The sequence below is a fragment of the Cyprinodon tularosa genome, unplaced genomic scaffold (genome assembly GCF_016077235.1).
Source record: "Cyprinodon tularosa strain WSP-4 unplaced genomic scaffold, ASM1607723v1 ctg199, whole genome shotgun sequence".
Classification (NCBI taxonomy): domain Eukaryota; kingdom Metazoa; phylum Chordata; class Actinopteri; order Cyprinodontiformes; family Cyprinodontidae; genus Cyprinodon; species Cyprinodon tularosa.
In genome coordinates this window covers 2,194,034-2,220,316 of record NW_024038729.1, presented here as the reverse complement: position 1 = coordinate 2,220,316, position 26,283 = coordinate 2,194,034, and the positions used below count along the sequence as shown (strand labels likewise).

General features: G+C 39.0%; 1 protein-coding gene across 1 annotated transcript in view; it reads left to right on the top strand.

Annotated features, from left to right (window-relative positions):
• Window positions 1-24,341, top strand: part of ide (insulin-degrading enzyme) — a 57,565-nt gene extending 33,224 nt beyond the window's left edge. The window contains exons 16-25 of the mRNA XM_038284100.1: window positions 4,439-4,549; window positions 4,631-4,751; window positions 5,306-5,397; window positions 9,098-9,209; window positions 15,584-15,751; window positions 15,915-16,187; window positions 16,722-16,783; window positions 21,673-21,745; window positions 21,835-21,902; window positions 22,673-24,341. Of these exons, the coding sequence (XP_038140028.1) occupies window positions 4,439-4,549; window positions 4,631-4,751; window positions 5,306-5,397; window positions 9,098-9,209; window positions 15,584-15,751; window positions 15,915-16,187; window positions 16,722-16,783; window positions 21,673-21,745; window positions 21,835-21,902; window positions 22,673-22,768 (1,176 nt within the window). The 3' untranslated portion in view covers window positions 22,769-24,341. The remainder of the gene's footprint in view (window positions 1-4,438; window positions 4,550-4,630; window positions 4,752-5,305; window positions 5,398-9,097; window positions 9,210-15,583; window positions 15,752-15,914; window positions 16,188-16,721; window positions 16,784-21,672; window positions 21,746-21,834; window positions 21,903-22,672) is intronic.
• Window positions 24,342-26,283: the final 1,942 nt, after the last annotated feature.

Genomic DNA, 26,283 nt, shown 5'->3' with positions numbered 1-26,283 from the left:
ATTTCTGTTTTTTTTCTTTTTACATATTTTATTAAAAGGCCAAATAAGGACTACAAACCAAAAAAAAGAAATTTTCTGTTTTGTTTTATTCTTGGATCGGGCTTTAAAGGGCTAAGGAGGAAGTGTTTTGATAGAAAATCAACCCTAAAAAAAAAAGCAAAAGTCTTTTTTAAGATGCTATCCAAACTTATTAGAAAGGTTCTCTATTATCAGATACATTTGGAGAGGAAGAAGCTAATACTCCAAAAACAACATAAAAGAGGGAGCTTACAAGCCTCTAACAACATCCCACCTGTGAAACACGGCGGTGGCAGCATGTGAGGATGTTGTGCTGCTGGAGAGAATAGTGTGCTTTATAAAATGGGTGAAATCATATGGAAGGAACATTATGTTGAAATATTGAAGCTAAATATAAAGACAGCTGCGTGGATTTTAAATCTTTGACTCCAGTTGGTCTTTTAAATGGACAGTCAGCTCAAACATACAAGCAAATATGCTGCAACTTAGCCCTGGATATGCATTTCATTAGCCCTGATTTCAGTCACATAGAAGGTTTAGATCAGTTTAGCCACTGGACTGAAATTTCAGTAAACTGTTAAATCTTCTATAAAAGCACAGAAAATTTCAGTTTAAAGATAACATGATTGGTTTCTAATGTCATGTTGGTGAATGAATAACTTAGAAATAAATAATCCAATTTTTTCTAATAATTTAAATGTCATCCTAAGTGATCAAGAATTGGGAAATATTATTCTGTCAGATTTTAAGGGGGAAAAAAAGCTTAAGTGTTTCTACAGTGCATGTAAATATCTGGTTTCAACTGTATTTGTTTGCAGTCCCTAGACTTGCATAGAGCTTAAACAAGCATGTGTTTACATTGTAGAGTAACTACTCCCCTTTAAAACACAAAATGGAAGGCACCCCTATATTGATCAGCATATATGGAGGGACCCGAAGATGGATGGGAGGAAATTGGTGTGTGTAAGGAAACTTTACAGCTTAACAAAGAAGCTTGGGACCAGGAGTACTTTCTATAGAAGAAAAAAGGGTTAGAATACACTAACTAGGGAGTGGTAGGAAGAATAAAGTGAGAAACAGGTAAAAAACAAAAAAAAAAAGTATATATATATATATATTTACGTCTTCCTATTAAGACGCACTAAATGTTTTTGGACTTAGTTACATTAGTTTACACCCTGGCTTCTGTTCTGAAATGTTTTCATTGTCATGTTAGAGAGAGAAATTTCATCAAATCATGCTAACATATTGACAGCTTCATAAATTTAAATAGCTAATAAATTTCGTCTGGTAATCAGGGGATTCTTGGTGATGAACATTGATGCAGTTTGACTTCCAAATATTCTATCCCAGGCGTTTTGCATGTGTTTGTTCCTGAGTCTCTGTAAATGAAATCGGTTGATCTTTTTTGCTTTTCTTCTTTCATGCATTCATCTTTCCTCACTAACATTCTGCTCCATGTTTGTGAAAATTAACAAGCAGTTATCAGCTTCGTCTCCACAGTGAATTTATGACCGTTGTGTTCGTAGACATGGTTTTTCACCACACTGAGGTAGAGTGACTATGGCTGCAGGTAACCGCCATGCGTCAGCAGTATTGTGCTGGCCGGCTGTTGAGGTCGGTGATGTCGTTATCAGGTGTCACCGCAGGGAGCGGAGCTTTGCACTGGGAGGATGTGCTGATTCATGAAGGACTTCCGTTTGAAAGGCTCTCAATAACCTTGATCATTTTTTCCAGTTTTAAATCATGATTTGTCTTAAAAATCTCCATTATCATCTGCTAGGGTGACTTCTGTATTCCCAGGATATGCGGAGCCGGGGGACATGAACAGGAAGTGTTCAACTCTGCAGAGGAAATGCTTATTTATTATAGGTTTTAGATTATAACAGGATTATTTAGCCCTTAGCAGAGCAGGGACCAGATTCCTACTTATTGATTTCCTAAAATGCATTCTTTAGGGTTTAAAAAACAAGAATTAATCTTCGTCAAAAAAAAAAAAATGAAGAATGTAAAAAAAAAATACATAGAAAAAGCAAAGAGTTTTAAACTAAGACTTTAAACTGAAGTATTAAGCTATTTTTTTTACAGTGTTCCTGCACACAAGGTGTGTCAGGGATAGTATAAAAATAAAAATGCCTTTATTACTTCCCCAAATATAAAAAGAAAAGGGGAGATAAAATATTGTTCAAATGTGTGAATTATTCCCATGATCTCAAACATCCATCCCTCCTCTCTCCCTTCAGTCATCTGTTATTTCATCACCTCACCATTTGGCTGCCTGTTTGTTCATCTTAAATTTCCTTCCTTTTATCAACCCTGCCTGTTTTACTGGCATTTTATTTTGTCTTCTGTATTAGTGTTGCACTGATACCAGTATCAGACGGGGCCCAGATCCAGCACTAAAATGGTGGTATCGGTATCGGCGAGTACCAAAAAATAGGGCACTGATACCATTTAGAGAGCCAAAAGTTTATTCAACTATTGTCACCCATTCCAGGTAGGCAATAAAAGGTTCTACTGGATTCACTTTGTATTAGTGTTTTTCCTGCTTCACAAAGGTAGGCAGCATCTTGATAAAGCCATGATGGAAATTATTTTACATCCAAGTTGTAGGGGAGGTTCAAAGTAGGGATGCACGATATTAGGATTTTGGCCGATATCCGATATGCCGATATTTTAAAACTCATGTAGCCGATAACCGATATCGATACCGATGTTAAAGCTGGTAAAAAATAAGTAGTCATTGAATATAGCAGTTTTGTCATCCATTTCTGACACTTATATAATATACTCAAATATATTTTCATATGCTGATATCAAATTGTTTTTTTAAAACGCGGTATCGATCTATTTTACTTTTTAAAATCTCGTGAAATTTCATCGTTCTGTTACAAACTCTCGTGATATTTTGCAAATTCTTGTGAGATTTTGTTAGTAAAATAGATCGATACCGTGTCAATATATCAACATATAAAAATATGGCAAAATTTCGTGAATTTTCGGGGGATTTCGTAGCATAACGATGACATATAGCAATATTTCATTAGTAAAAGAGATTGATATGGTGTTTTTAAATGGCAATATATCAGCATATGAAGATATTGGGATATTTTAATGTATCAATATTTTTTCCCTCGTCTTTAGAAGTTTTTAAGTCTGTTAAAAAAGAAGTTTTTGAGGAAGAAGAAGAAGTAGTATTTTTTTTTTATACTTTAGAAACTCAGAAGCTGATCAAATATTGGGTTAAATATCGGTTGGATGGTCGATGTCCGATATTCAGTTTTAAGGCCGATACAGGCCGATACCGATAGGGGGCCGATTATATCGTGCATCCCTAGTTCAAAGTTATTAGACTGGCTTCTCTGATTTGTAATCACGAACTGTGCGTCTGTCAAAACGCACTAAGTTCCCCCAAGACTTATAAAATAATGAAGGAGACAGTCAGTCCTTTTATGGCACTTTAATCCAGTGTGGTTCTGGAACATAATAACAATTTGATTAAACAATCAACAACAAATAATAACAATTATTAATATATTTAACAATAGCACACAAATGAAATAATAGTTATATATGTCCGGCACTAACAACAAAGGAAATGGTCAGTAGCATAAATATAACATAAATTACCATTTAAACCATCTGAGGTAACTAGCAATTAGCACTGCTAGCAATATGAACTGTAGCACCAGATATAACTCAACCAGCCGGCCTAACAGATTAAACATAAAGCAACAATAATTTCGTCCAGCAAAAACAATATAACTTAAGTTTCTCTGGACACAACGTTACAAACACAACCTGTTACTTGTAATACACTCATCACCGTCGTCAGTCTCTTCCTTTCCCTCCTAGTAGTGGCATCCAGCCCGATTGAGCATGCGTGCGCCCCCTAGTGGCCGGATCAGCCCAAGTCCCCATCTAAGGCATGCAGCCTTCAGAACACAAGTAGTATGCAGTTCTTCATAAATACACACACATAAATTTCAAACGGATGGTATCTGTATCGGCTAATGCTGCACAGCCAGGTATCGGGGCCAAAAAATGCCATCAGTGCAACACTATTCTTTATTTATTTTTTTTGTTTGTTTTTTTTTTTTGCTTACCTTCCTTCTTTATTTAATTTCCTTCTTCCTGAGTTTTTGCCTTACATTTTAAGGCATTTAAACTTCAAGCTAGGTCTAAAAAGATCGTCAGTTGTGGTTTCGTAAAACTTAATTTCAATCTACCTTTGGAGTCCTGTCAGTCTGGTCACACAGAACACCTTCAGTTTTTAGACACCACTGTCATAAATTCACTCTTTGATTCAAGCTGATGACATTTAGAAAAACCTTCTTTGTATTGTTGACTGTCTTTCATGCTTTAGTCTTTCTTTATAGAGTTTTATTTATCGCATATTTTCTGCTGCGGTTTACTGCAGCTTACAGTCAAAGGTTACAATGATAAATCCCACATCCTGCTGAAGAAGATCATTGAGAAGATGGCAACATTCGAGATCGACGAGAAGCGCTTCGACATTATTAAAGAAGCAGTAAGTTCAGATTTCCTCTAGATCACTGTAGCATTTTATGACTTATTTTCTAAAGTCTTAACGTCGACCTTCTCCTTTCAGTACATGAGGACTTTAAACAACTTCCGAGCCGAGCAGCCGCACCAGCATGCCATGTACTACCTCCGTCTCCTGATGACTGAGGTGGCGTGGACCAAAGACGAGCTCAGAGAGGCTCTTGATGGTGAGACATGTGTTCTCAGTCAGGATTTCTCTTTACTCGCCTTTAATTAGAAATGATGAAATAAAGAGCAAAGCATAAAGGTTAGGTTGATGTGTGATGTGATAAATGTGCCTGTTTCTTTACGTAAGGTAGACGCTTTTCTCTAATCTCTGGTTTTGTCATTTAAATCTTCGTCTCTTTCGATGTTGAGGGTTTTTATTCCCCAACAGCTGCCGTCTGGGTTGTTATGTTTTACCTTTTTATATCCTCCTGCAGGGATGATTGTTCACCTGAGCCTCCGCAAACCAGAGCTTGTTGCCAAGCAATTCCTTCTGACCTCATTTTGAGATTTCTCTCTCACTCTTTAGACTAATAACAGCTGATTGTGTGTCTAAGCGTAATTTATGTGAGTATTTCAGCAGCTTGCATGGCCGTCTGACACCAAACTGCTGGTTTGGGTTTATTTGAGGAATTTCTGCCACGTTCAAAGAAAATGCTGTCATTGTTTTCTTTCGGATTCACCTCTGATGCCCAGAGAGAAATGCTCTGATAGATTTCTGTAATCTGTGTTCCAGATGTAACTCTCCCACGCCTTAGGGCCTTCATACCTCAGCTATTGTCACGGTTACATATTGAGGCCTTGCTCCATGGCAACATCCCCAAGGAGGTTTGTTCAATCCCTTTTTACTTTGGAGAATTGCTTTTTATTTTTGTTCCTGTTTCCTAAGATCAGGTTAAATAGTCGATTATTAAACTATGATAATCTTATAAGTAACAGAGAAAAATATTAGCAGCTTTAATTATATTGTGTATTTTATTCATATTTTGTTCTATAGTAGTGGTAGAATCTTTTTTTTTTTTAGCACTTTTCCATAAACTTTGCATTGTGACTAGGGCTGCAACTAACGATTATTTTAAAAATTGATGAATCGGACGATTATTTTTTCGATTAATCGATGAATCGGACAAAAAATATTTTTTATATTAACCTCTTTATTCCAAGATAAACATTTTAGACAGAACAAACAAGCACACAAGTACAGGTTGCTCATTAACTGTACTGGTGCAATATGAAAAATAAATGTTTGTGTTAAAACTACGCAAACTTACATGAGAAATGTAGCTGTACATCCACAAAATATAGGGTACTTTGTTTCATAAAGCGCAAAAAAAGACATTTTTGTTTTTAAAAGCCCCTAAGGGGTTCAAACAATAGGCCCCCCCATTTCAACAAATTAGTTTTTTTAGACTAGAAGAGTTCTGCCTTTTAAGACAGGAAAGTATAGCAGTTAAAGTTGCTACTTGAGAAAATACTGAACCATAGAGATAAAAATAGCCCTGTGATTCAAATTATAAATTGTATTTGGAATAAAAATGAGAGAACTAGGGGTGCTAAAAAACACATCCTCCAAAGACTCCAATTTACATGGGAGTGTGGCATATAATTAATTGACATATTACTGATCTTGCTGGATTTTATTCTGCTTTACTTCCATAAATTGCAGGATCTTCTTTACTTTATCTTCGCCAGAAGATTTAAACTTTAAAAGCCTTGCCCTCATAATTTGCAAGTTAATTTATTTATAAAGTAAATGTAAACGCTGCTTAAGCTAATTCAAATGAAATTAAAAGTAAAATAAGTAGCCAACCTTATCACTGTCTGTAACCTACTAACACGGTAAGGAAAGCATCAGATGAGCTACCTGAGAAACTAACGTTACGTTTCCCCACTTTAAAACCAAACAAACATGGTGGTTCCGTGCCATGTTAATTTCTTTTGAAAAAAGTTGCATGTTATCACTTTTTTCGCTTTACAAAGCGCAGGCTATTTTAATTATTGTGATCAATTTGCGCCGTCAATCCCGGTGCATGCGCGCTTCATTTGCAGTCTGGACGCTGAGGCTCTGACTGCAGCGCTGAGAGGGACTCCTGCGGGAGTGGGGGGAGGCGCCCCACGGCGGAGTAGGAACGATACATGCTTTCACGTAAGAGTCTCCAAAAGCCGCCAGTGAAACCGAAAAAAGTCGCCAGATTTGTCGCTAGTCGCTTTTTTGAAAATAGTCGCTGGAGGGGTCTGAAAAGTCGCTGAGTTGGCAACACTGCTCCTGCGGCGCTGACTCGCTCTGCCATATTTTTTTTTTTCTTCCTCTTTCAGTCAAGAGGCAGTGATGACGGCGCGGCGGATGACGCAATAATCGCGCGACACAACTAATCAATGATGAAATTCGTTGCCAACGCTTTTAAAAGTCGATTTTTATCGATTTTATCGATTCGTTGTTGCAGCCTTAATTGTGACACTTTACCAACATAACAGGATGACCAGAGAAGGACTAGTATCAGAGCAAATTACCTCACTAAGCTCAAAAGAGAAGGCCGGTTTTACCGTGGGAACCTCTGGAGATGATTTTACGGCAAATCATTTTACATAAAATTAAAAACCTTGTTCTCTTTATGACTGTCTTCAGTCAGAGGCTTTAAAACCGCTGTGATACAGACAGCTAGAGGAGATCCTTCCTGCCTTCAGCCCCAAACATCTATAGAAACTTAAAGGTATATTGGAGGATATTCCTTTTCTGGGTGCATCATCTAAATAAGAGGTCCTCCTATTTGTCAATCAATCTGGTGACATGTTAAAATAAGGCCATCCTTTCATGCTCATCCCCAGTTAGCTATCTTTTTCTGCACATGCGCACTTTCATGCTTATACTGTATGTGTGGTGAGCTACGGTTTCAGTCAGTAGTTGAAGCTCGCCTTTCTCACCGCGGTTATTTGCGCATGGCTAAGGTGTCATAAGAGGTAAAGTCTCTAAAAAGTGTGTGAGAAGAAGAGAAAGGCCTCAGAAGACAGAAACAAGACCTGTTTTTGGGAGATTGTTTCACACGATGCCGTACACTGAAAGCCCAGGCCAGGCTTCCCACTGACGCCTCGGCTGCAAAGTTTCTACTCGACAGTTAAAATGTGGCATGCTATTTGGAGAAATCCATTTCACATCACTGCTAGTAAAATGAGGAGAAATGGGGTTCTGCATGCTCTCACACACTTTCAATAGGCGTTTCCTCTCACTCCAATCAAATTCAAATCCTCCAATACACCTTTAAAGGCTCATTTTATAATGAGCAGACACTTTGCTGCACCTCTCCCAAATTGTAGGTGACTGCAGACAGTGTCTGCAGGCCTCTGATTCTGATCTGTTCTACTTACGCGTATTTCCAATTTGGTACCTTACCGGCTTGTTTGTATGACCTCCATTGCGGAAAACGACTCGTGAAGTTGGACCAGCTAGAAGAGTGAGGTGTGCAAGAACGCTGGGACCCTTTTCCCACCTGGATCTCCACTCTTTTCGCCCTCATGTCCCTCTGTCGTCAAACAAACTTGCCCCCTCGTCCTCACCGGCTCGGCTGTATCTAGACCCACAGCTAGTGTGCGATTGTCCCTCTTGCGTTGTGGCGTAGCATAACTTAACCACGCTTCAAAATTGAGCAGAGGTCAAAAATGTCTTCGGAATGGCACCCAGGCTACGCTTTTACCACCTTTCTTAGAAATCCATATACACTACAGGCTCTAACCAGAGTAGAAAAAGAAGTGGGAGGCCGCGTTGCACAACTGAGCAAGAAGATAAGTACATTAGAGTCTCTAGTTTGAGAAACAGACGCCTCACAGGTCCCCAACTGGCATCTTCATTAAATAGTACCTGCAATAGCCTGTTTGTGCTGTCCTCTGAAGGGAGTGTTACACACCGTTGTAGGAAATCTACAATTTCTTAGTAATTTCTCGCATGGAATAGCCTTTATTTCTAAGAACAAGAATAGACTGTCGATTCTCGGATGAAAGTTCTTTTTCTGGCCATTTTTAGTGTTTAATTGACCCCACAAATGTGATGCTCCAGAAACTCAATCTGCTCAAAGGAAGGTACGTTTTGTAGCTTCTGTTACGAGCTAAACTGTTTTCAGATTTGAGAACATGATTGCACAATGGTTTTCTAATCATCAATTAGCCTTCTGAGCCAATGAGCAAACACATTGTACCATTAGAACACTGGAGTAATAGTCGCTGGGGCTCTATACACCTATGTAGATATTGCACCAAAAAAACCAGACATTTGCAGCTAGAATAGTCATTTAGCACATTAGCAATGTATGGAGTGTATTTCTTTAAAGTTAAGACTAGTTTAAAGTTATCTTCATTGAAAAGTACAGTGCTTTTCCTTCAAAAATAAGGACATTTCAATGTGACCCCAAACTTTTGAACGGTAGTGTGTGTCTATATAAAAGTCACTGGTTGAAAGTTGGATTAAATAAAGATGTTTGGAACATTTCCAGCAACAAAATATGAGAAAATGTCTTTTCTATCTGTGCCTTTTTTCTAGTCTGCGCTGGGAATGGTGCAAATGGTTGAGGACACACTCATTGAGCACGCTCACACAAAGCCCCTCCTCCCGAGCCAGCTGATTCGCTACAGAGAGGTGCAGGTTCCAGACGGTAGGTCCCCACATTTTCCTCTCCGTCACACACAGGTTGATCATTGTTAATCATCCTCTGCTGGTCCGAGTCATCTCCATCGTGACCCAGCAGTACCCAGCCGTCCTGCCTCCGTCACTGCTGACGCCTTCTGGTGTAAAAAGATCTGATTAAATCCAGCATTCTGTATTCACCCTAGAGGAACATGATAGCCAGTGAGTGGAAACAGACGTCACCGGGTAGATTGGGTACATAGCCTGACACTCCCCCCTTCAGTTCAACACGGATGAACACTCAGGAGCAGAGGTACCTGTGCTGTGCCTCACATTGGATCAGGGAAGAGAAGCAGAGTTGTGTTGGACCACCTGGTGTGTCTGACACACAGCAGCGGACAGGTTATAAAGGCCACAAAGAAAAATAGACTATGACGAACACATGTTTACATCCTCTCACAGACTGCAGACATTGAAGCAGCAACAGGAGAAATGGCTCCATTTCTGGGCAGCAGTAACAATTGCCTCCTAAAGGGTTTATATGTGGGGAATTACAACCACACACCCAAGTGGATGTTTGGGGGAGACAAAACGAGCATAAAGTGGCACATTGAATTTATTTCTCTTATTTTTATTTTCATGAATAAAACTGTGTTCAGCACTTTCTTTTTTTTTTTTTTTTGCATCTGGTTCAAACTAAATCCAACCCAAACAGTTACTGTCAGAAGCTGCTGAGCAAATAAAACTCTCCTGTTGGTGAATTAGACTCCGTATGATGATTATTCAGAAGAGCAGCTAGGAGGAGACACTGAACACCATGGTGACGGTTTCATGTAAAATCCGGATGTAAATTATTGGCCCAAATATAAAATGATGCACGAATCAGAAGCAGGGTCCTTAAAAAGTCTTAAAAGGCATTGAATTCTTCAAAATAAAACTAAGGCCTTAATTGGTATTAAAATCTTTTAAATCAGTCTTTCGTAGGTCTTCATTTTTAAAACAACATAAATAGGATTATTTTCATTACAATTTATTTTTGTAATCTAAATAAAACGTTAAAATTGACAATTTATTTTTTTATTTAAAAAAAAAAATAACAGCTCGCCATTATTGGTTCCGTCCCGATAGCGGAACCAATAAAAGCGTTGTTGCAGCCGGGACATTTGGGAGATGCGCCATTAACTTTTTGTCCGGAAAATATGAGCAAGTGTAAATGTAGCAAAGAGTTTTCTCTATGGCTAAAACCAGGGAACATACATGATGCTCAGTTTATTTTGTGCAAGAAGTCATTCAAGCTCAGAACTATGGGAATTAAGGCAGTGGAGTCGCACATGCGAAGCACGAAACACAAAGCGTCAAAATGGAGTTACAGAGAAACAGCCGGTATTTCTCAGTTTTGTTCCACCCTTGTCTCTGCAACGCCTCCACTTATCACCAAATCAAACATACTAAGAAAACAATACAAAGAAAAATAGCTGCAAAAAAGACTTAGCACTGGTTATGTTGTGGCTTTAAAACTGATTTGTTTTGTTCCCTGCTAAAACAAAGTTTGTGAATTCAGTTAAATAATTTTTCAAATATATCTGTCATTTGTGTGTTTTTAGCTTTTCTTCCTGTATGGGAAGCTTTTCAAAATCTGAAACATTAGTGCAGTGGTTTATGTTAAAATAAACCTTTGGGTAAAGTTGTCGCAATCAGGTTTTTCTTGTGTTTCTTGTGAATTTGGTCTTAAATTTTTGTTTCAAGTGGCATTAAAAAGTCTTAAAGGAATAGTACACCCAAAACATGATTAGCCTTCATTTTCTACTCACCCCCATGCTGAACAACACTCTGGAGTACTTTTTTGATATCTCAAATGCATCTGGAGATCTGGGAGGCTTCTTGCTGTCTGCTGACATTCAAATAATGGAGGTCTATGGCGCCCGAGGCAGAAAGGTCCATAAAAGTCCACAAAAAACGTGTCAGTATTCCTCCATACTGCTCGTCCAATGTATTCCAAGTGTCCTGAGTGGGTAGCATCCAGAATTTACTCGAAACAAAGTCATTTAGAATGTTTTTAGAGCATAAACAGTAGTGTATAGGATTTCCTGAAAGTGGCGCCTGTGCGTTCATGACGCTACGGAAGCCGGCAGACCAAACCAGATGAAAGTGCGCATTCAGCGTCTGCTCTTCCAATAATGCAAGCGTAGAAGAAGAAATGTGCTGTTTACCTGTGCAAAGAAACAACGAAAGAAAAATGTCTGAGGACTTCAGTGTTGAGGAAGAGCATGAGTTCTTTGCTGAGCTGAATGCGCACTTTCATCTGGTTTAGTCTGCCACGGTTTCCGTAGACTCGTGAACTCGCAGGCGCGCGCTTTCAGGAAATCCTATACACTACTGTTTATGCTCTAAAAACATTCTAAATGGCTTCGTTTTGAGTAAATTATGGACGCTACCCACTCAGGACACTTGGAATACATTGGACGAGCAGTATGGAGGAATATTGACACGTTTTTTGTGGACTTTTATGGACCTTTCTGCCTCGGGCGCCATAGACCTCCATTATTTGAATGTCAGCAGACAGCAAGAAGCCTCCCAGATCTCCAGATGCAATTGAGATATCAAAAAAGTACTCCAGAGTGTTGTTCAGCATGGGGGTGAGTAGAAAATGAAGGCTAATCATGTTTTGGGTGTACTATTCCTTTAAAAAGTCTTGAATTTAACTTGCCTTATGCTGTAGGAACCCTAAGAAAGCTCACTCTGTGTAACCCTGAAGATTCACAATGACATGGTGGTGGTGGCATTATGCTATGGGAATGCTTTTTATTTTTATGGATAGATCTACTCATAGATATATCCATTACTATAACTACAGCCAGGACTACAATGGAACAAATTAGATTTTTTTCATCATGGTTTGATACACTCCAGAGATAGTGGGGTTTAATGATCTGTGGCAAGACTAGAAAAAGAATTGGTCTAAATGAGCAAAGCAGTAGAGACCTGCAGCTGTGATTGAAGCTAAAACTGTTTCAAAATCTGACTTCAGATGCTCATCGCACATTTGAGAAGCAACCTTTTCCTTCCACCTCACTGCTCTTTGCTATTAAATCCCTGCACAATATATTGAGGCGTTTTTAATTGTAGCTTGATGAATAATTTAATAATTATAATAATTCAGGGTCTGAATACTCTTACGAGGAATTATGTAAAATGAGGAAACCATGAGCTTTGATTTTATTTGCAGATTCCCTTAAAAAAGATGATCTGTTTGCTGTTAATTTCTTAGCGCCATCATGTGTTGCCAATGGTTTATAATTAAAGCTTTGCAGCGTGCTAGATCTCCAGTTGATTGTTTGAGCAGCTTATCTGCAGTGGCACAGTGTCCTTTCTCTCTTCGGTTTAGACTGAAGACTCGTGGAACAGTAAGAGAGTGACATTCTCTGTCACTGTTGGACTTCCTGCTCTTCATTTTAGCACTTTTCTAACTCCCTGCGTCTGCAGAATATGTTTTGCTTTTTGTGCTTAACAAGTAAAACCTGTGACATGCAGAGAGAAGCAGGAGGGCTGAGTGTTCAGCCATCCAGCTCTGTCAGCAAGAACGGAAAGCCTCCTTCGCGGCTCGTCTCCAGTTCAAAGAGAATTTCAAACAAGGTGGAGCTGAAGGAGCCGGGTCTCAAACCGCATTTCGCTTTCCTCCTGGCTGCTCTTCTCCAGATGATTCCTAGAACAGATGAAACATTAGAAGAGTTGAGTTTGGAGCCACTTGGCTTGAAAGCAAGAAGTTGACATTTAGGAGGATGTCGCTGCATGTCTGGAGAGTGTCGCCACTGTCCTCTGTGTGAACTCTGCTGCAGGGCTGGAAAATAAAAATACAATCCCTGAAGCACAGTCCTGAATACTTCTACTGAAACTTATCATGTTCATATTTACTTTTGCTTCATGCAGCTAAAAGAACTGCAATCTTTCTTCACACCTTTTAGCACCTGGAAGTATTTCTCTTTGCTGCTGTGGTTTATTCTCCACATCAGTGGCTCTTTCTACATCCCACAATAACTTTGACAAAAATGGAAAAGAGTTTTTATATCTTTAGTTTTTCCATGTAAATTTTATTTTGAAATTCCACAACATCGAGCTAAAAGCGCCACTAATATTTTTCATCGTTGGTAATTTTGGCAAAATATCAACATGTTGAAAAAAGGGTTTCATGTTTTTATTTAGATATAAACCTAAAAATAGAAATAAAAAAAGGAGTTCATTTAAAATCGTATCACGTATTTATCACAGAATAATGGGTTTCTTTTTCTGATTTGTGATTGATGTGGAAATAAATGTGAAAAACACCCAGATAACGACGTCAGGTTAAAGAAATGCTTAAAGCTTTACTTTTATTTGTAGCTTAAATTCCTTTCATTAATAACTGAAAGACACAAATGAATTTATTGACTGGTTGTTTTATTATGACTTGTAGATTAAAAAAAAAAAAAAAAAAAAAACCTTCTCCCCCTTAAGCCCAGAGGGTCTTGGGAGCAAATTCCGCCTTAAATTAAATATGGGAATTAAAGCAAGTTAAGCTCCAAAACCATAAATTGGAAATACAGTTGTTTGTGTTTGTATGACAGAAAGGCATTGAGGAATACTTCAGGTGGAACGACTATTTTAAATGTCACCATGTCTGATTTATAGATGATTAAAGAAAAAATGAAGAAAAATTTAGCCTCGCCAAAATTTCTTCCAAAATAAACACTCAGGGTTCCCGCATGTCCTTTAAAAAGTCTTAAAAGGCATTGAATTCTTCAAAATAAAACTAAGACCTTAATTGGTATTAAAATGTCTTAAATCAGTTTTTTGTAGGTCTTAATTTTTAAAACATCATAAATAGGATTATTTTTATTACGATTTTTGTAATCTAAATAAAACGTTAAAATTGACTTTTTTTTTTTTTTTTTTTTTTTTATTATTTAAGAAAAATAACGGTTCGCCATTATTGGTTCCGTCCCGATAGCGGAACCAATAAAAGCGTTGTTGCGGCCGGGACATTTGGGAGATGCACCATTAACTTTTTATCTGGAAAATATGAGCAAGTGTAAATGTAACCAAAATTGTCTCCAGCCAAGAGTTTTCTCCATGGCTAAAACCAGGGAACAGACATGAGGCTCAGTGGATTTTGTGCAAGAAGTCATTCAAGCTCAGAACGATGGGAATTAAGGCAGTGGAGTCGCATGCGAAGCACGAAACACAAACGTCAATATCGAGTTACAGAGAAACAGCCGGTATTTCTCAGTTTAGTTCCACCCTTGTCTCTGCAACGCCTCCACTTATCACCAAATCAAACATACTAAGAAAACAATACAAAGAAAAATAGCTGCAAAAAAGACTTAGCACTGGTTATGTTGGGGCTTTAAAACTGATTTGTTTTGTTCCCTGCTAAAACAAAGTTTGTGAATTCAGTTAAATAATTGTTAAAATATATGTCAGTTTTGGTTTTTTTAGCTTTCTTCCTGTATGGGAAGCTTTTCAAAATTTGAAACATTAGTGCAGTGGTTTATGTTAAAATAAACCTTAGGGTTTAGTTGTCGCAGGCGGGTTTTTCTTGTGTTTCTTGTGAATTTGGTATAAAATGTTTATGTCAAGTGGCATTAAAAAGTCTTAAAAAGTCTTGAATTTAACTTGCCTTATGCTGTAGGAACCCTGACACTACCCATTCGAGACTCTGGATGAACCCTCAGAATTTATAGATTCACATCTTTAATATTACTCAAGCAAATTTGGACTGAATAAGTTGAAGCATGTTTGTTCCACAAATGTATTAGTGGGCAGAGTTCAAGGTGGAAATTGTGATTTTGTCACAGTGCCAAAAGTGGCCAAATTATGCAAAAATGCATTTTTTACATTTTTAAAGGGAATCCGGTGAGACAAATATGCTGATTTACATTAATGGAGACCTTCTGAATGAAGCAAAGCCTTTGCTGCTGAGATTGCCGTTGTTTCATTGAAATTTACCATTGAACACACAATAATAACCAAACTGCATTCAAAATAACAATAACAGAGCATGCCGGTTACATCACCTGAAATGGTCACACAATGACCCCTCCTTGGAAAGCTCTGAGCCTCTGGTTTCCAATGATGCCGGCCAATAGGGGGCGGGGCTTAAAATGAATACCTGCCGTTGCACATTTCTGGTAGAATTTAAAATTTTATTTTATTTGTCTACACAGTTATAAAACAAAAAGTGTTGTTAAAAAAAAAAAAAATTTGAAACCATTTTTAGACATTTTTTGAAGGGTGTGTGGATAAAACACCATGTGACTGTGTTTGGGCCATTTCTATAAATAGATAAACATCAGCTGGTGTCAGCTGGGCCCGGTACTGGGCCCACCGGGCTTAAGGGGTTAAATGTATCTTTTTATTTTCTCTCAGGTGGTTGGTACGTTTACCAGCAGAGGAATGAGGTCCACAACAACTGCGGCATTGAGATCTACTACCAGACAGACATGCAGACCACCAACGACAACATGCTGCTGGAGCTGTTCTGCCAGATCATCTCTGAGCCCTGCTTCAACACTCTGAGGACCAAAGAACAACTGGGTGAGGCTGCCCAGCATTCATCCTCTGGATCCATTTTCTGAGAGTCGTTGTTTAGATCATATTTTCAGACCTTTTTTGCTCAATAATCCATCTAATCCCAAACCCCCAGATTACCCCTTAAAATTCTTTATCATCTAAAGGTGTTTTGTCTCATCCCTCCAAGGTTACATTGTCTTTAGCGGGCCCCGTCGAGCAAACGGAGTTCAAGGCCTTCGCTTCATCATCCAGTCGGAGAAGGCCCCCCACTACCTGGAGAGCCGCGTGGAGGCCTTCCTCTCTATCATGGAAAAGGCTTTGGAGCAAATGAGCGATGAAGCCTTCCAGAAACACATCCAGGCCCTGGCCATCCGGCGCCTGGATAAGCCCAAGAAGCTGTCTGCCGAGTGTGCCAAATATTGGGGGGAGATCATCTCTCAGCAGTATAATTTTGACAGAGGTAAGAGCTCTAGATGTTCCTCTTTACTGCCACGCCAAATCTACAGTGATTGGAAATTAGTTACACCTTGAAAAACCTGCTGCATTGATCTTCCTCTTTGGGGGAATAAAAGCTGCTAGATGATGGTTTGCTAAGAAGCTTATAAACATTCAGCAAACATGACGAAGGAGGAGCTCTGATCAGATTAGAACGACTGAATTCAATCAGGATTCTGTCTTTGGATAAACTTATTATGCTTTAGACAGAAACCAGAGTAAAAATGCATCCCACACTTTTCAGATTTCACTAATCAGTTATATCAATCCTACATGCTGTTCAGCTGCTGGGTTAGTTTGATGGAGAACAAAGGAGTTCCTCCCCTCTGAGCTGGTCCTCACACACAGATATATACTGTACTGTGTCGATGTAAGGAAGTACTGGAAATGTGTTAAATTGAAGCATTTTTCTTCACCATTATTGTTAACTGAGATACTGTTGATGCTTCTTCTGAAATGCCTCCAGCTAATCATGTTGGCACTTCTGCTTGACTTGCAGATAACCTTGAAGTTGCACATCTGAAGACGCTGACAAAAGAAAACATAATGCAGTTCTACAGAGTGAGTAGCACACCTTCTATGACAAACTATCGGTTTGAAACGTTTTCACTTTTTCTCCAGATTCTTCTTTAATTTTCAAATTCACCTCATCGCTCCGGACGAGGGTCGAGATTTAATAAATTCTTAAATTAGGAATTAGAAGGTTTATTTTTGAATGGCTCATGTAAATCTCAAATGGGGATCTCACCTCATTTTGTGGTTTATTACACGGAGAAAACATTGAAATAATTTCCCGTCCACATTTTTTGCTTATGCATTTACCCCGGGCCTCATTTACAGTGTTTCTGTAAATATAAGCTTATTACTATATTGTTTAGTATCTACTGGTCAGAAACTATTCAACTAAAAAAAATAAAAAATAAAAAAATGCGTTTTTACCACACTACCCTGAACCTTTGAGGTGGAAACCACATAAATGAAGGTTTTCTCAGACAGGCAGTGACAGCTTTAGAAAAAGGCCAAAAACATTGGAATCGCACCCATCAAGCACTAATCTCCAATTATTTAGGTGAAACTAACTTTCCAACTTTTGGAGTTTTGGATAGAGCAAATCGACAAGATAATTTTTTTTTATTATCTTAAACGCAAGATGTTTATTTATTTTTTTACAATCTTAGTATACCGTAATTACTTTCTACAGAAGAGGATTAGGGCCAGTGGAAAAAAAAAGTTACCGGTAACTGATTTTTTTATTTTATTTCAGTTTAGTATGGGAAAAAAGTCAGAATTCTGACTTTGATCTCAGAATTCTGACTTTGATCTCAGAGTTCTGACTTTGATCTCAGAGTTCTGACTTTGATCTCAGAGTTCTGACTTTGATCTCAGAGTTCTGACTTTGATCTCAGAATTCTGACTTTGATCTCAGAGTTCTGACTTTGATCTCAGAGTTCTGACTTTGAACTCAGAGTTCTGACTTTGATCTCAGAGTTCTCACTTTGATCTCAGAGTTCTCACTTTGATCTCAGAATTCTGACTTTGATCTCAGAATTCTGACTTTGATCTCAGAATTCTGACTTTGATCTCAGAATTCTGACTTTATTCTGACAATAAAAACTGAGATTAAAGTCAGAATTCTGAGATTGAGATTCTGATTTTTTTCCCCCATACTATACTGAAATAAAATAAAAAAATCTGTTAACTTTTTTTTTTTTTCAGTGGCCCTAATCCTCTTCCGTAACTTTCACTTCATTTTTTAGCAAATAATCCAACATTAAACAACAAAACAACAACATAAAATCAAAACCAACAATTTACCAAAAAAAGGAATAGGCTGAAGCAAAGCTTATTATTGCTTCCCCTGTTTTCTACTTACAAACTTTACAACCTACCAGGTTCTTTACTGCGTATATAAATATTCAAATCTACATAACATAGGATTTTATCATTTTACATTTTAAAGCCCTTTTAAAATTCACCAAGAAAGGACGTAACTTTAAATCATCATTCAATTCATTCCACATTTTCAAACCAATAACTGAAACACATCTAGACTTTATCTGGCTCTTCTCTTTTGCATATTCAAATATAAACAAACCTCGCAAATTATATTTATTCTCTCTTAACTTAAATAATTTCTGAATACCAGAAGGAAGACTATTGTTCACTGCTTTATGCATTATTTCCAGTATTTTTATATAAAAAGTCTTTGAATTTTAATGTGTTGCTAAAGCATATTTTAAAGTCTATGTAGTCCTTTTAAGGATTCATTAATTACTGAATAATTTGGCAATTAATCACAATTAATCTGATTAATTATTTCAGTTCTAGTTGCAACTATTGGTTTTTAGTTTTTCTCTTTTAAAATCATAGTAGGACAGGTAATAGAGGACCTCCTTTATTTTGTGGAAAATCTGGAAGGGTTTGTGTTTCTAGGATGTTGGGGCAGTTTTTCTTGGAAACCATTTTATTTCGGTTGATCTCATCACTACTGGCTTTATGAAATAGACAGGATGGAACATCGTCTCACCAGAGAACAAACTGTTCCAGATGTTTGTGTTAATCTGATAAAATCACTGGTCATCATCCACCTTTTTTCAGGCTTTCTGCTCTGCTTAATGAATCTGAGAAAAAAAATCTGACCGATCATTTCAGCTTAAAAATTACATATTTGTAGATTTCTCTTCATATTATATTAGTTATTTTTATCCCATAAATTCAAATTTCCCGTTTTGTCGCTTCAAAAACGGCAATCCTTCACTCTAAATGTCAGGTTGCTCTTGACGACAGTTTTATGATGTCACACTGCTTAAAGTCTCGTTATTATTACAGCACCGCAATTACTGCTCAGTAATTGCGTTTTTAGATGAAAGGGCAGCGTCGGTCCAATATCCTGGGCCATATACTCTGAATGAGTGTGTCCAGACACGCTTCATTTGATTAGATTCAGTCTGGCCTGCTAGCGTTGATCCTCTGCAGCCTCCTGCTTCTATTCATAGCTGAGGAGCTGACGCTCTCTGCACATCAGCTGCTCTAATGATGGCTGGACTGCCGCTTCTTAAACTGGATGAAGGAGTCAAAGACGCAGCTGCAGAAAGATTGGGTACCATCTAAGGCCGACAGAAAGCCTTAAAGCCCCCATGCAGAGCAAACCTAATGCATTTCTAATGATGTACCTGCAGAAATCACTGAAACACCTTTTTTTTACTCATTGTTATGTTTTGGTATCCAAGGCACATTTTGTCTCCATTTGTCTTTGCCAACAAAAGGTCATGCTGTTTTTTCCTCTATGCTACTTTGAAACAGCTCCAAAAAGGGAAAGAGGGATGTGTTGACAAACATTAAAAAAAAGTATCTCACAGTTTTCAGGAGTGTTTACAGTTTAAAACGTTAGTCTAAAAAAACTCTGCCTTTGTGTAATCTAAGAATTTGCTAAAAAGATTCAACGACTCAAGGAAAAATGCTCATTCAATTCAGTTACTCTATAAATTATGTAAATATGCCCCAAAAGTGAATGAAAGTCTGATACCCCATTTACACTACCCTTGAAAAACCGATCCATGCCAAGACCGGTCCGAGCTCGGATCAGTTAACCAGGCCAAGCGTTTACACATCACGCTATCTCGATTCCTCGACTCCTCGCCTCCTAGTGACGATCTGCGGTATTACTGCCAGTATTGAAGGAGGAAATCAAGAAGTTGGTGGCGGTAATGCACCAAAAGTTGTTTGCCAACCGCCATAAAGCACAAGACGAAGAAGGAGGGAATCAAGCAAATCAAAAAGGCGGCGCCTGTCACAATCAGAAAGTTATGCTTGATTATTATAGCTGTACTTCGGTGTTTGCGGAGGGTCAGGCGAAGACGGCAACCTTTCATGGTTGTTTATATTTGTTCTTCTTCTTCTGTTGTGTGTTGGTTGGAAAGCAACTTCCAGAGGAATGGAGTGTGAATCGCGATCTGCAGCCAGACGGAGATGACGCGTTCTGCTCATGCGCTTTTGTTATCAGAGAACCGAGCCAGGGAAAAACCGAGCCGAGCCCACCTCTGGAACTGGTCTGCAGTTATTTATCTCGGTCCGGTTGTGTCTAGCTCGGTTCAGTTCAGTTTGCTTTCCATTTACACACAATAAGTTATCTCAGTTACTGAGCTGGGACCGGTCTCGGCACGGTTTTTCAAGGGTAGTGTAAATGGGGTACGAGTGTACTGAAGACAGAGGTCTTCAACAGGGGGTCCATGGAGCTACTGCATAAGAATCGAGAAAGTTTTGGTTGATTTCTTTTTTTTTTTTTATATTCCCCCCTGCAATTTTTTCCACTAATTGAAATGTCTTTAAATAAACATTAACATGAATTCAACACACTGCAGTAAACGGATAAATGGAGGCAGAAGGTGTCTTTTAGTCATCAATGCAAACATTCAGCGACACACAGGAGCTCTTTCAAGCTGGGCACCGTTTCATTCACAACACCTGTCCCATCAACCAGGAACCAGAATCAGAAATACTTTAATGATCCCAGGGTGAAATTACTTTAGTTACATTACTCCATCTGTAATAGAGTGACTATAGGACCAGTTTGATATAACACAATTTCATACAATACCGTATATAGCTATAGTTCGGGGGTCCCCGCTCCATCTCGCCATCAGTTTGGGGGCCTTTGGCCTGGAAAACATTGAAGACCTCTGAATTAAGACATTTAAGAAGCACCAAACATGGTCACAGTTTCTGCAGAAACTCAAGAGTGATGACTCCTGATCACTTTTCAGAGTCAGGCTACGTTCACACTGCAGGCCTTAATGCTCAATTTAGATTTTTTTGTGAAATCCGATTTTTTTAATTAATTTTTTTTGTTTTTGCGTGGCTGTTCATATTTCCAAATATATGCGACCTGTATGTGATTTCCGGTGTGAACTCCATGACGTCACAAGCAAGCGTGCTCTGTGTTTATGGAAGTAAACATGGAAGGTAGTGCTGAAGCGCATCTAGCGAACTTTCCCAACCTAAAAAACTAAAATCTTTTCAAGATTGTTAAAAAAAAAACTGTTCTCCACATTGTAATCCGCCATTGTTGTTGTTTTTCTTCCTGCTTCTGCGTAGCAAGACGCAGAATAGTGACCTTTGTTGAGTATTAATGGAGTTCAGGTCGGATGAATGCAACCTGTCCGTTCAGACACAGGTCGCATTTGAAAAGATCGGATTCACGACCACATAGCCAAGTGGCCTGGGTTGGATTGGACAAATTGGATTAGTGTTGTTCAGACAGTCATAAAAAGATCAGATACAGGTCAGATATGGGCAAAAAAATCGGTGCAGTGTGAACGTCGCCTAACATTAATTGTAACATTAACAGATGCGTAGTAAATCCTGATGGTTCCTGGGTGTATTTGATGATCTGAGAAAACCAGCCGGATTCCTGAACTCGTCTTTATCACCGACTGCGTCTCTGTTCACAGGAGAGGCTCACCGTTCAGGCTCCAAAGAGACACAAAGTGTCTGTCCATGTCCTCTCCAGAGAGATGGAGTCCTGTGAGTGTCTGCAGACTTTATGAGGGACATTTATTTAAATCCTTTTTGATTTGAGTCTTAATTCACTTGTTTTCTAACCTGCCTAATAGGTCCAATAGTGGGAGAGTTTCCGTCTCAGAACGACGTCAACCTGGCCCCCGTTCCGACTCTACCGCAGGTAAATAAAGGAGACCCCCAGCCGTCCTCTGAAACTGATTATTTAATATTCAGACTATTTTTTTTCTCTACTTTAAATCAATGTCAGCAGATCCAATCTTGAAGCTCTTAACTATTTCTTCTGTATCTATATCCCTCCAATCTTGTATAGATTCATCATCACAGTGCTGACAGCTAACGAAAACCCAACATTCAGAACCTGACATTAGAATAAGTTATAATACAGACATAAATACAGACACTTTATGAGTTAAATTAGATAATTAATCCAGTCTTCTAAATAAAAATTTTAGCGGAAGCAAAAAGTTGGTTAAGAGTGGGCCACAAGCAGTACAAAGTTATCATCGTTGTCATAGTTTTCAGGGATGCAGGGCGTGAAACCTGCTCAGACTGCTAGAGGTGGTTTTACCGGCCAGGAACGAGTGATATGCTTTCAGATTTTCCCCATTGTGGGACAATAAAGGCATTTTCTATTCTATTCTAATAATGGTGTCACTGTGGCTGATCAGGCAGAAAACAGATTTTTTAATAAAGATCAGATCTACTGACCTCCATTTGTTTGTTTTCATAATACATCAATCAAATAGTTGTATTTTCACTAATGGTTTTAGTAACATTTAATGTACCGAGGTGTGGGAACAGAAAGAGAAAGCATTTTCTCCGTCACATGACACATTTTTTTTTCCCACGCAGGAACTAAGATGGAATGAAACGTATTTAAAACTTGTTTTGACCGAAAACACGTCTAACCAGGTTGTTCTGCCCTCACAGCCCACACTGATTCAAGACATGAACGAGTTCAAGAGAAGCCTGCCTCTCTTCCCTCTGGCGAAGCCTCACATCAACTTCATGGCTGCCAAACTGTGAGCCGCGCAGGCCGGCGAGGAGGGAGGGAGGCAGCCGCACCGCTGCTCCCCTTCTGCCTTCCTCCCCCAGCAGGGAAAGGAGGTTCACCTCACTGAGCCTTCATGACTGTGTGTGAGTGTAAAATGAATGCATGTGCACGCGGCAGGCTCCACTAGAAGCAGAGACGCTGCGTATCTAAAGATCCCCAAAGTTAGCCGTGGTCGTTCCAAATAGCCGTGATAAACGTAGCGGACTCACCTCATGTTAAAGGAGACGCCGCTCCCTCACGCTTCAGTGCTGTCGGCTGCTGTAGAGGAAGTAGAACCATTTAAAAAAAAAAGATAATCAGATCCCTTTACGCAGGAGCTTCACCACTAGGAGCAGCCCTCCACCTCCTCGGACTGGGATATCTGGCGCCGCAGCTGTTAAATTTCATCACTCTGTCACATCCAGATGTTTTATTCAGATGTCTGCCTTATTTTAGATTTAAAGCCGTGCTCGCTTGGTTGGGGGTTTGTTACCTGGTAAAATGTTGGGACCCTTTGAGAAGCTGCTTTTTAGCCAACCTGTCATGATTCTGAGTTGTTTTTAGGGTTTTATCGCTTATAGTATTTTTGATTGAAACACCTCAGGGGTAAGTCCATGCCGTCTGTTTTTTTGTTTTTCTTTTAACTAATTTTAGTGTTAATGAAAATCTGTCGTTGCTCAAACCCCTGATCAGATCCTGGCTGCGGGTTATTGTTTTTCTCCCCCGTGGCGTCTCCGTGGAGACCCCTACACTGTGCATCTGTGTGCGTGAGACTTCCTGCAGCTTGTGCCTTTCCATCAGTGACAGCAGCAACGTAGCCCTGCGACAGATTATCGTCTTTTTCGTTCAGTTTTCTTCCTTCCCGACGCCAGACATGTCACATTGATGTCAAATAAGAGCTGGAAAATAAGACGGCTCAAATTTTAACAAGTATTTCCTGAATAATATGCACTTCTCTCACCAAGCAATAAACAACACGGTCCTGATTGGGAAAGGTTTCGCCCCCGCGCAGACGAGGTCGCGGGTTGTTGCTCTCTCAGGTGCCTGTCGCACTTTGTCCCAACATTTTATTTATTGTTTTTTTCCTCCGTTTGTACTCCCTGCCTCACCACACCTCCACCAGTCTGGCTTCAGCCTAAAAGAATGAAATAAGATTTGAATGTTGGGACGGCCGCTTTGATTGTTCTGCACCAGAAGCTTCTTAAAATGTTCGGTTTCACTCGGCCTCAGCCAGATTTATTTTTTATTTTAATTCAACATTTCCTTTGTGGTTAAACACAAAGACAACATGCAGCCACATTTGGTGGAAAAATCTGTTTTCAGTGTACCAGGAAAAAAAAAAATCACCATGACATATCAGGCAAGGGTAGGGCGGATACCCTGTGAAGTACTTAGAGTGGTTTATATTTAGAGTTTGTTTTTTTTCTTCTTTGTATTTTGATTGATTTCAACACTCGGCTGTGATTGGCTGGTTGGGTTACCATGCCGGTGGAGCGTGCTGATAATTTTAGGTTTGGAGTTTTTATGTTTTCTGTGTGTTTCTAAATAATAAACAAGTGAATGGCACCAGCGCTGTCGTCTCTTCGTGTCAAAACGCACTGAGGCACCTCACAGTTTGCAAAAATACGTTTATTCACAGATGTACCAGCATACAGCTTCACAAATCAAACATTTACAACAAAGTTCACTTTTTTTCCTTTTTGCGTTGGCAGACACTTTGCAGGCAGAGGCTGAGCTTTGGCCAAATATGATCAAACTTAACTTCAGCAATTCAGTTTTTTTTACACAAAGTGTTGGTTTCTATTAATGGGTTTAGAAAATTAATCAGGGTTTCTTTTAAAATTACTGCATCAAGGAAGCGTCTTTGGCTTCTTCCTGTTTTAATGTGCTGTGTAAGGCTTTTCCTTCAAATATACTTGGAATTTTTTCTACAGCTCAGCAGTTTCCTCCATGACTGACAGTCATGTTTTGTTTAAATCCCTTTTTTTCACCGGGGCAACAGTGTAGGTTTAGCCACAATCACTGGAATATTCGCAACAAATCTATAAAATCTACTTTTTCGAACACTGAAAGCAACTTTTTCAGCCCAAATCAGGAAAAAGGTTCCAGATTACAAAACATCTAAGTGGGTCTGTGATGATTCTGCAGTAAAACATTAGAAGCCAAAATGATTCTTTCTAAACCAGCAAAGTATCAACTGCTCTGGTGATCATTAAAATAGTTAAAATAATCCAGCCTTCACCATCAGTGAAATGAATAAATGTTCCGAATTTTATCTCCTTTAAACCACAAACCTAAAGTAGGATTCATATTTTTTTATATCAAAAAATTAAAAGGTATCGTTGCACTAAACTCTGGGCTCAAATTGTGAAAATATATCCCAAGTTTTCCAGATGAACTATAAAGACATGAAAATCCACCAAAACTCTGACATGGAAGAGGGAAAAAAAAAAAACAGCTGCAGAGACTCTGTCCTCAGGACAACTAATATTGTTCTCGGCTAAATGTGTTTCAAAGGAAGTTTCACATGTTTGGAAAAATATTTAAGATCTTATGAGATCCAGAATAAATTTTTTTTTAATACATCATTGAAATGTGATGTGGCTTCCTGATTATGCCCATCATTAACAGGAAACACTTCATAGATGGATCTACGTAGACGTCCTAGATATTGGATTAGATTGAAGCACATTCATGTTCTGGAGGTTTGAGGATCAGAACATGGCTGGATTGGAGCTGATCCCTAATGAATGGGTTAAAAATGTCAGACTAGATGAGCAAAGCTGGTGACGATGATTTTCTTCAGTTTTCTTTTTGTCAATTTTATTGTCAATACACTGTCTTTAATACAGCGCAATGAAATTCACACTCTGCCTTTAACCCATCCTCTTAGGCAGGCATCCCCAACCTCAGTCCTGTCCTGCAGGTTTTAGAGGTTTCCTTGCTCCAGCACAGCTGATTTTAATTGAAAGCTGATTAACAGGCTTCTGCTCTACTGCAATCATGATCAGCTGTGCTAAAGCAGGGAAACCTCTAAAACCTGCAGGACAGCGCCCCTCGAGGACCGAGGTTGGGGATGCCTGCTCTTAGGGAGCAGTGTGGGGTTAAGGGTTTTGCAAAGAGACCCAGAGTGGAGGCTGTGGGAGTGGATTTCGAACTCACAACCTCAGGATTCCAAGCGCCATGCTATAACCCGTAGGCCGCCTATCTGATGAAACATCAGCTAAGTGGGTTGAAACAGAAACATTTCCGACCTGAACTACAACAGACCAGACAGTCTCTGAAATATGAATCCAGACGGATTTTCCTCCAGTAAAGCCCAAACGGAGACGTTTCCATTGGAGCAAAGCTACCAGATCAATAAACACTGAAACGTCTCAACTAAAATGTTTCTATATCACCACTCCTCTGTCTGATGATTTTGTGTCAAAGTGATGAAAGTTTCTCTAAATGCTTTCTGGTAACTTGATTTCCATTGATTTACTGGTTAATCTGCTGCACACTCATC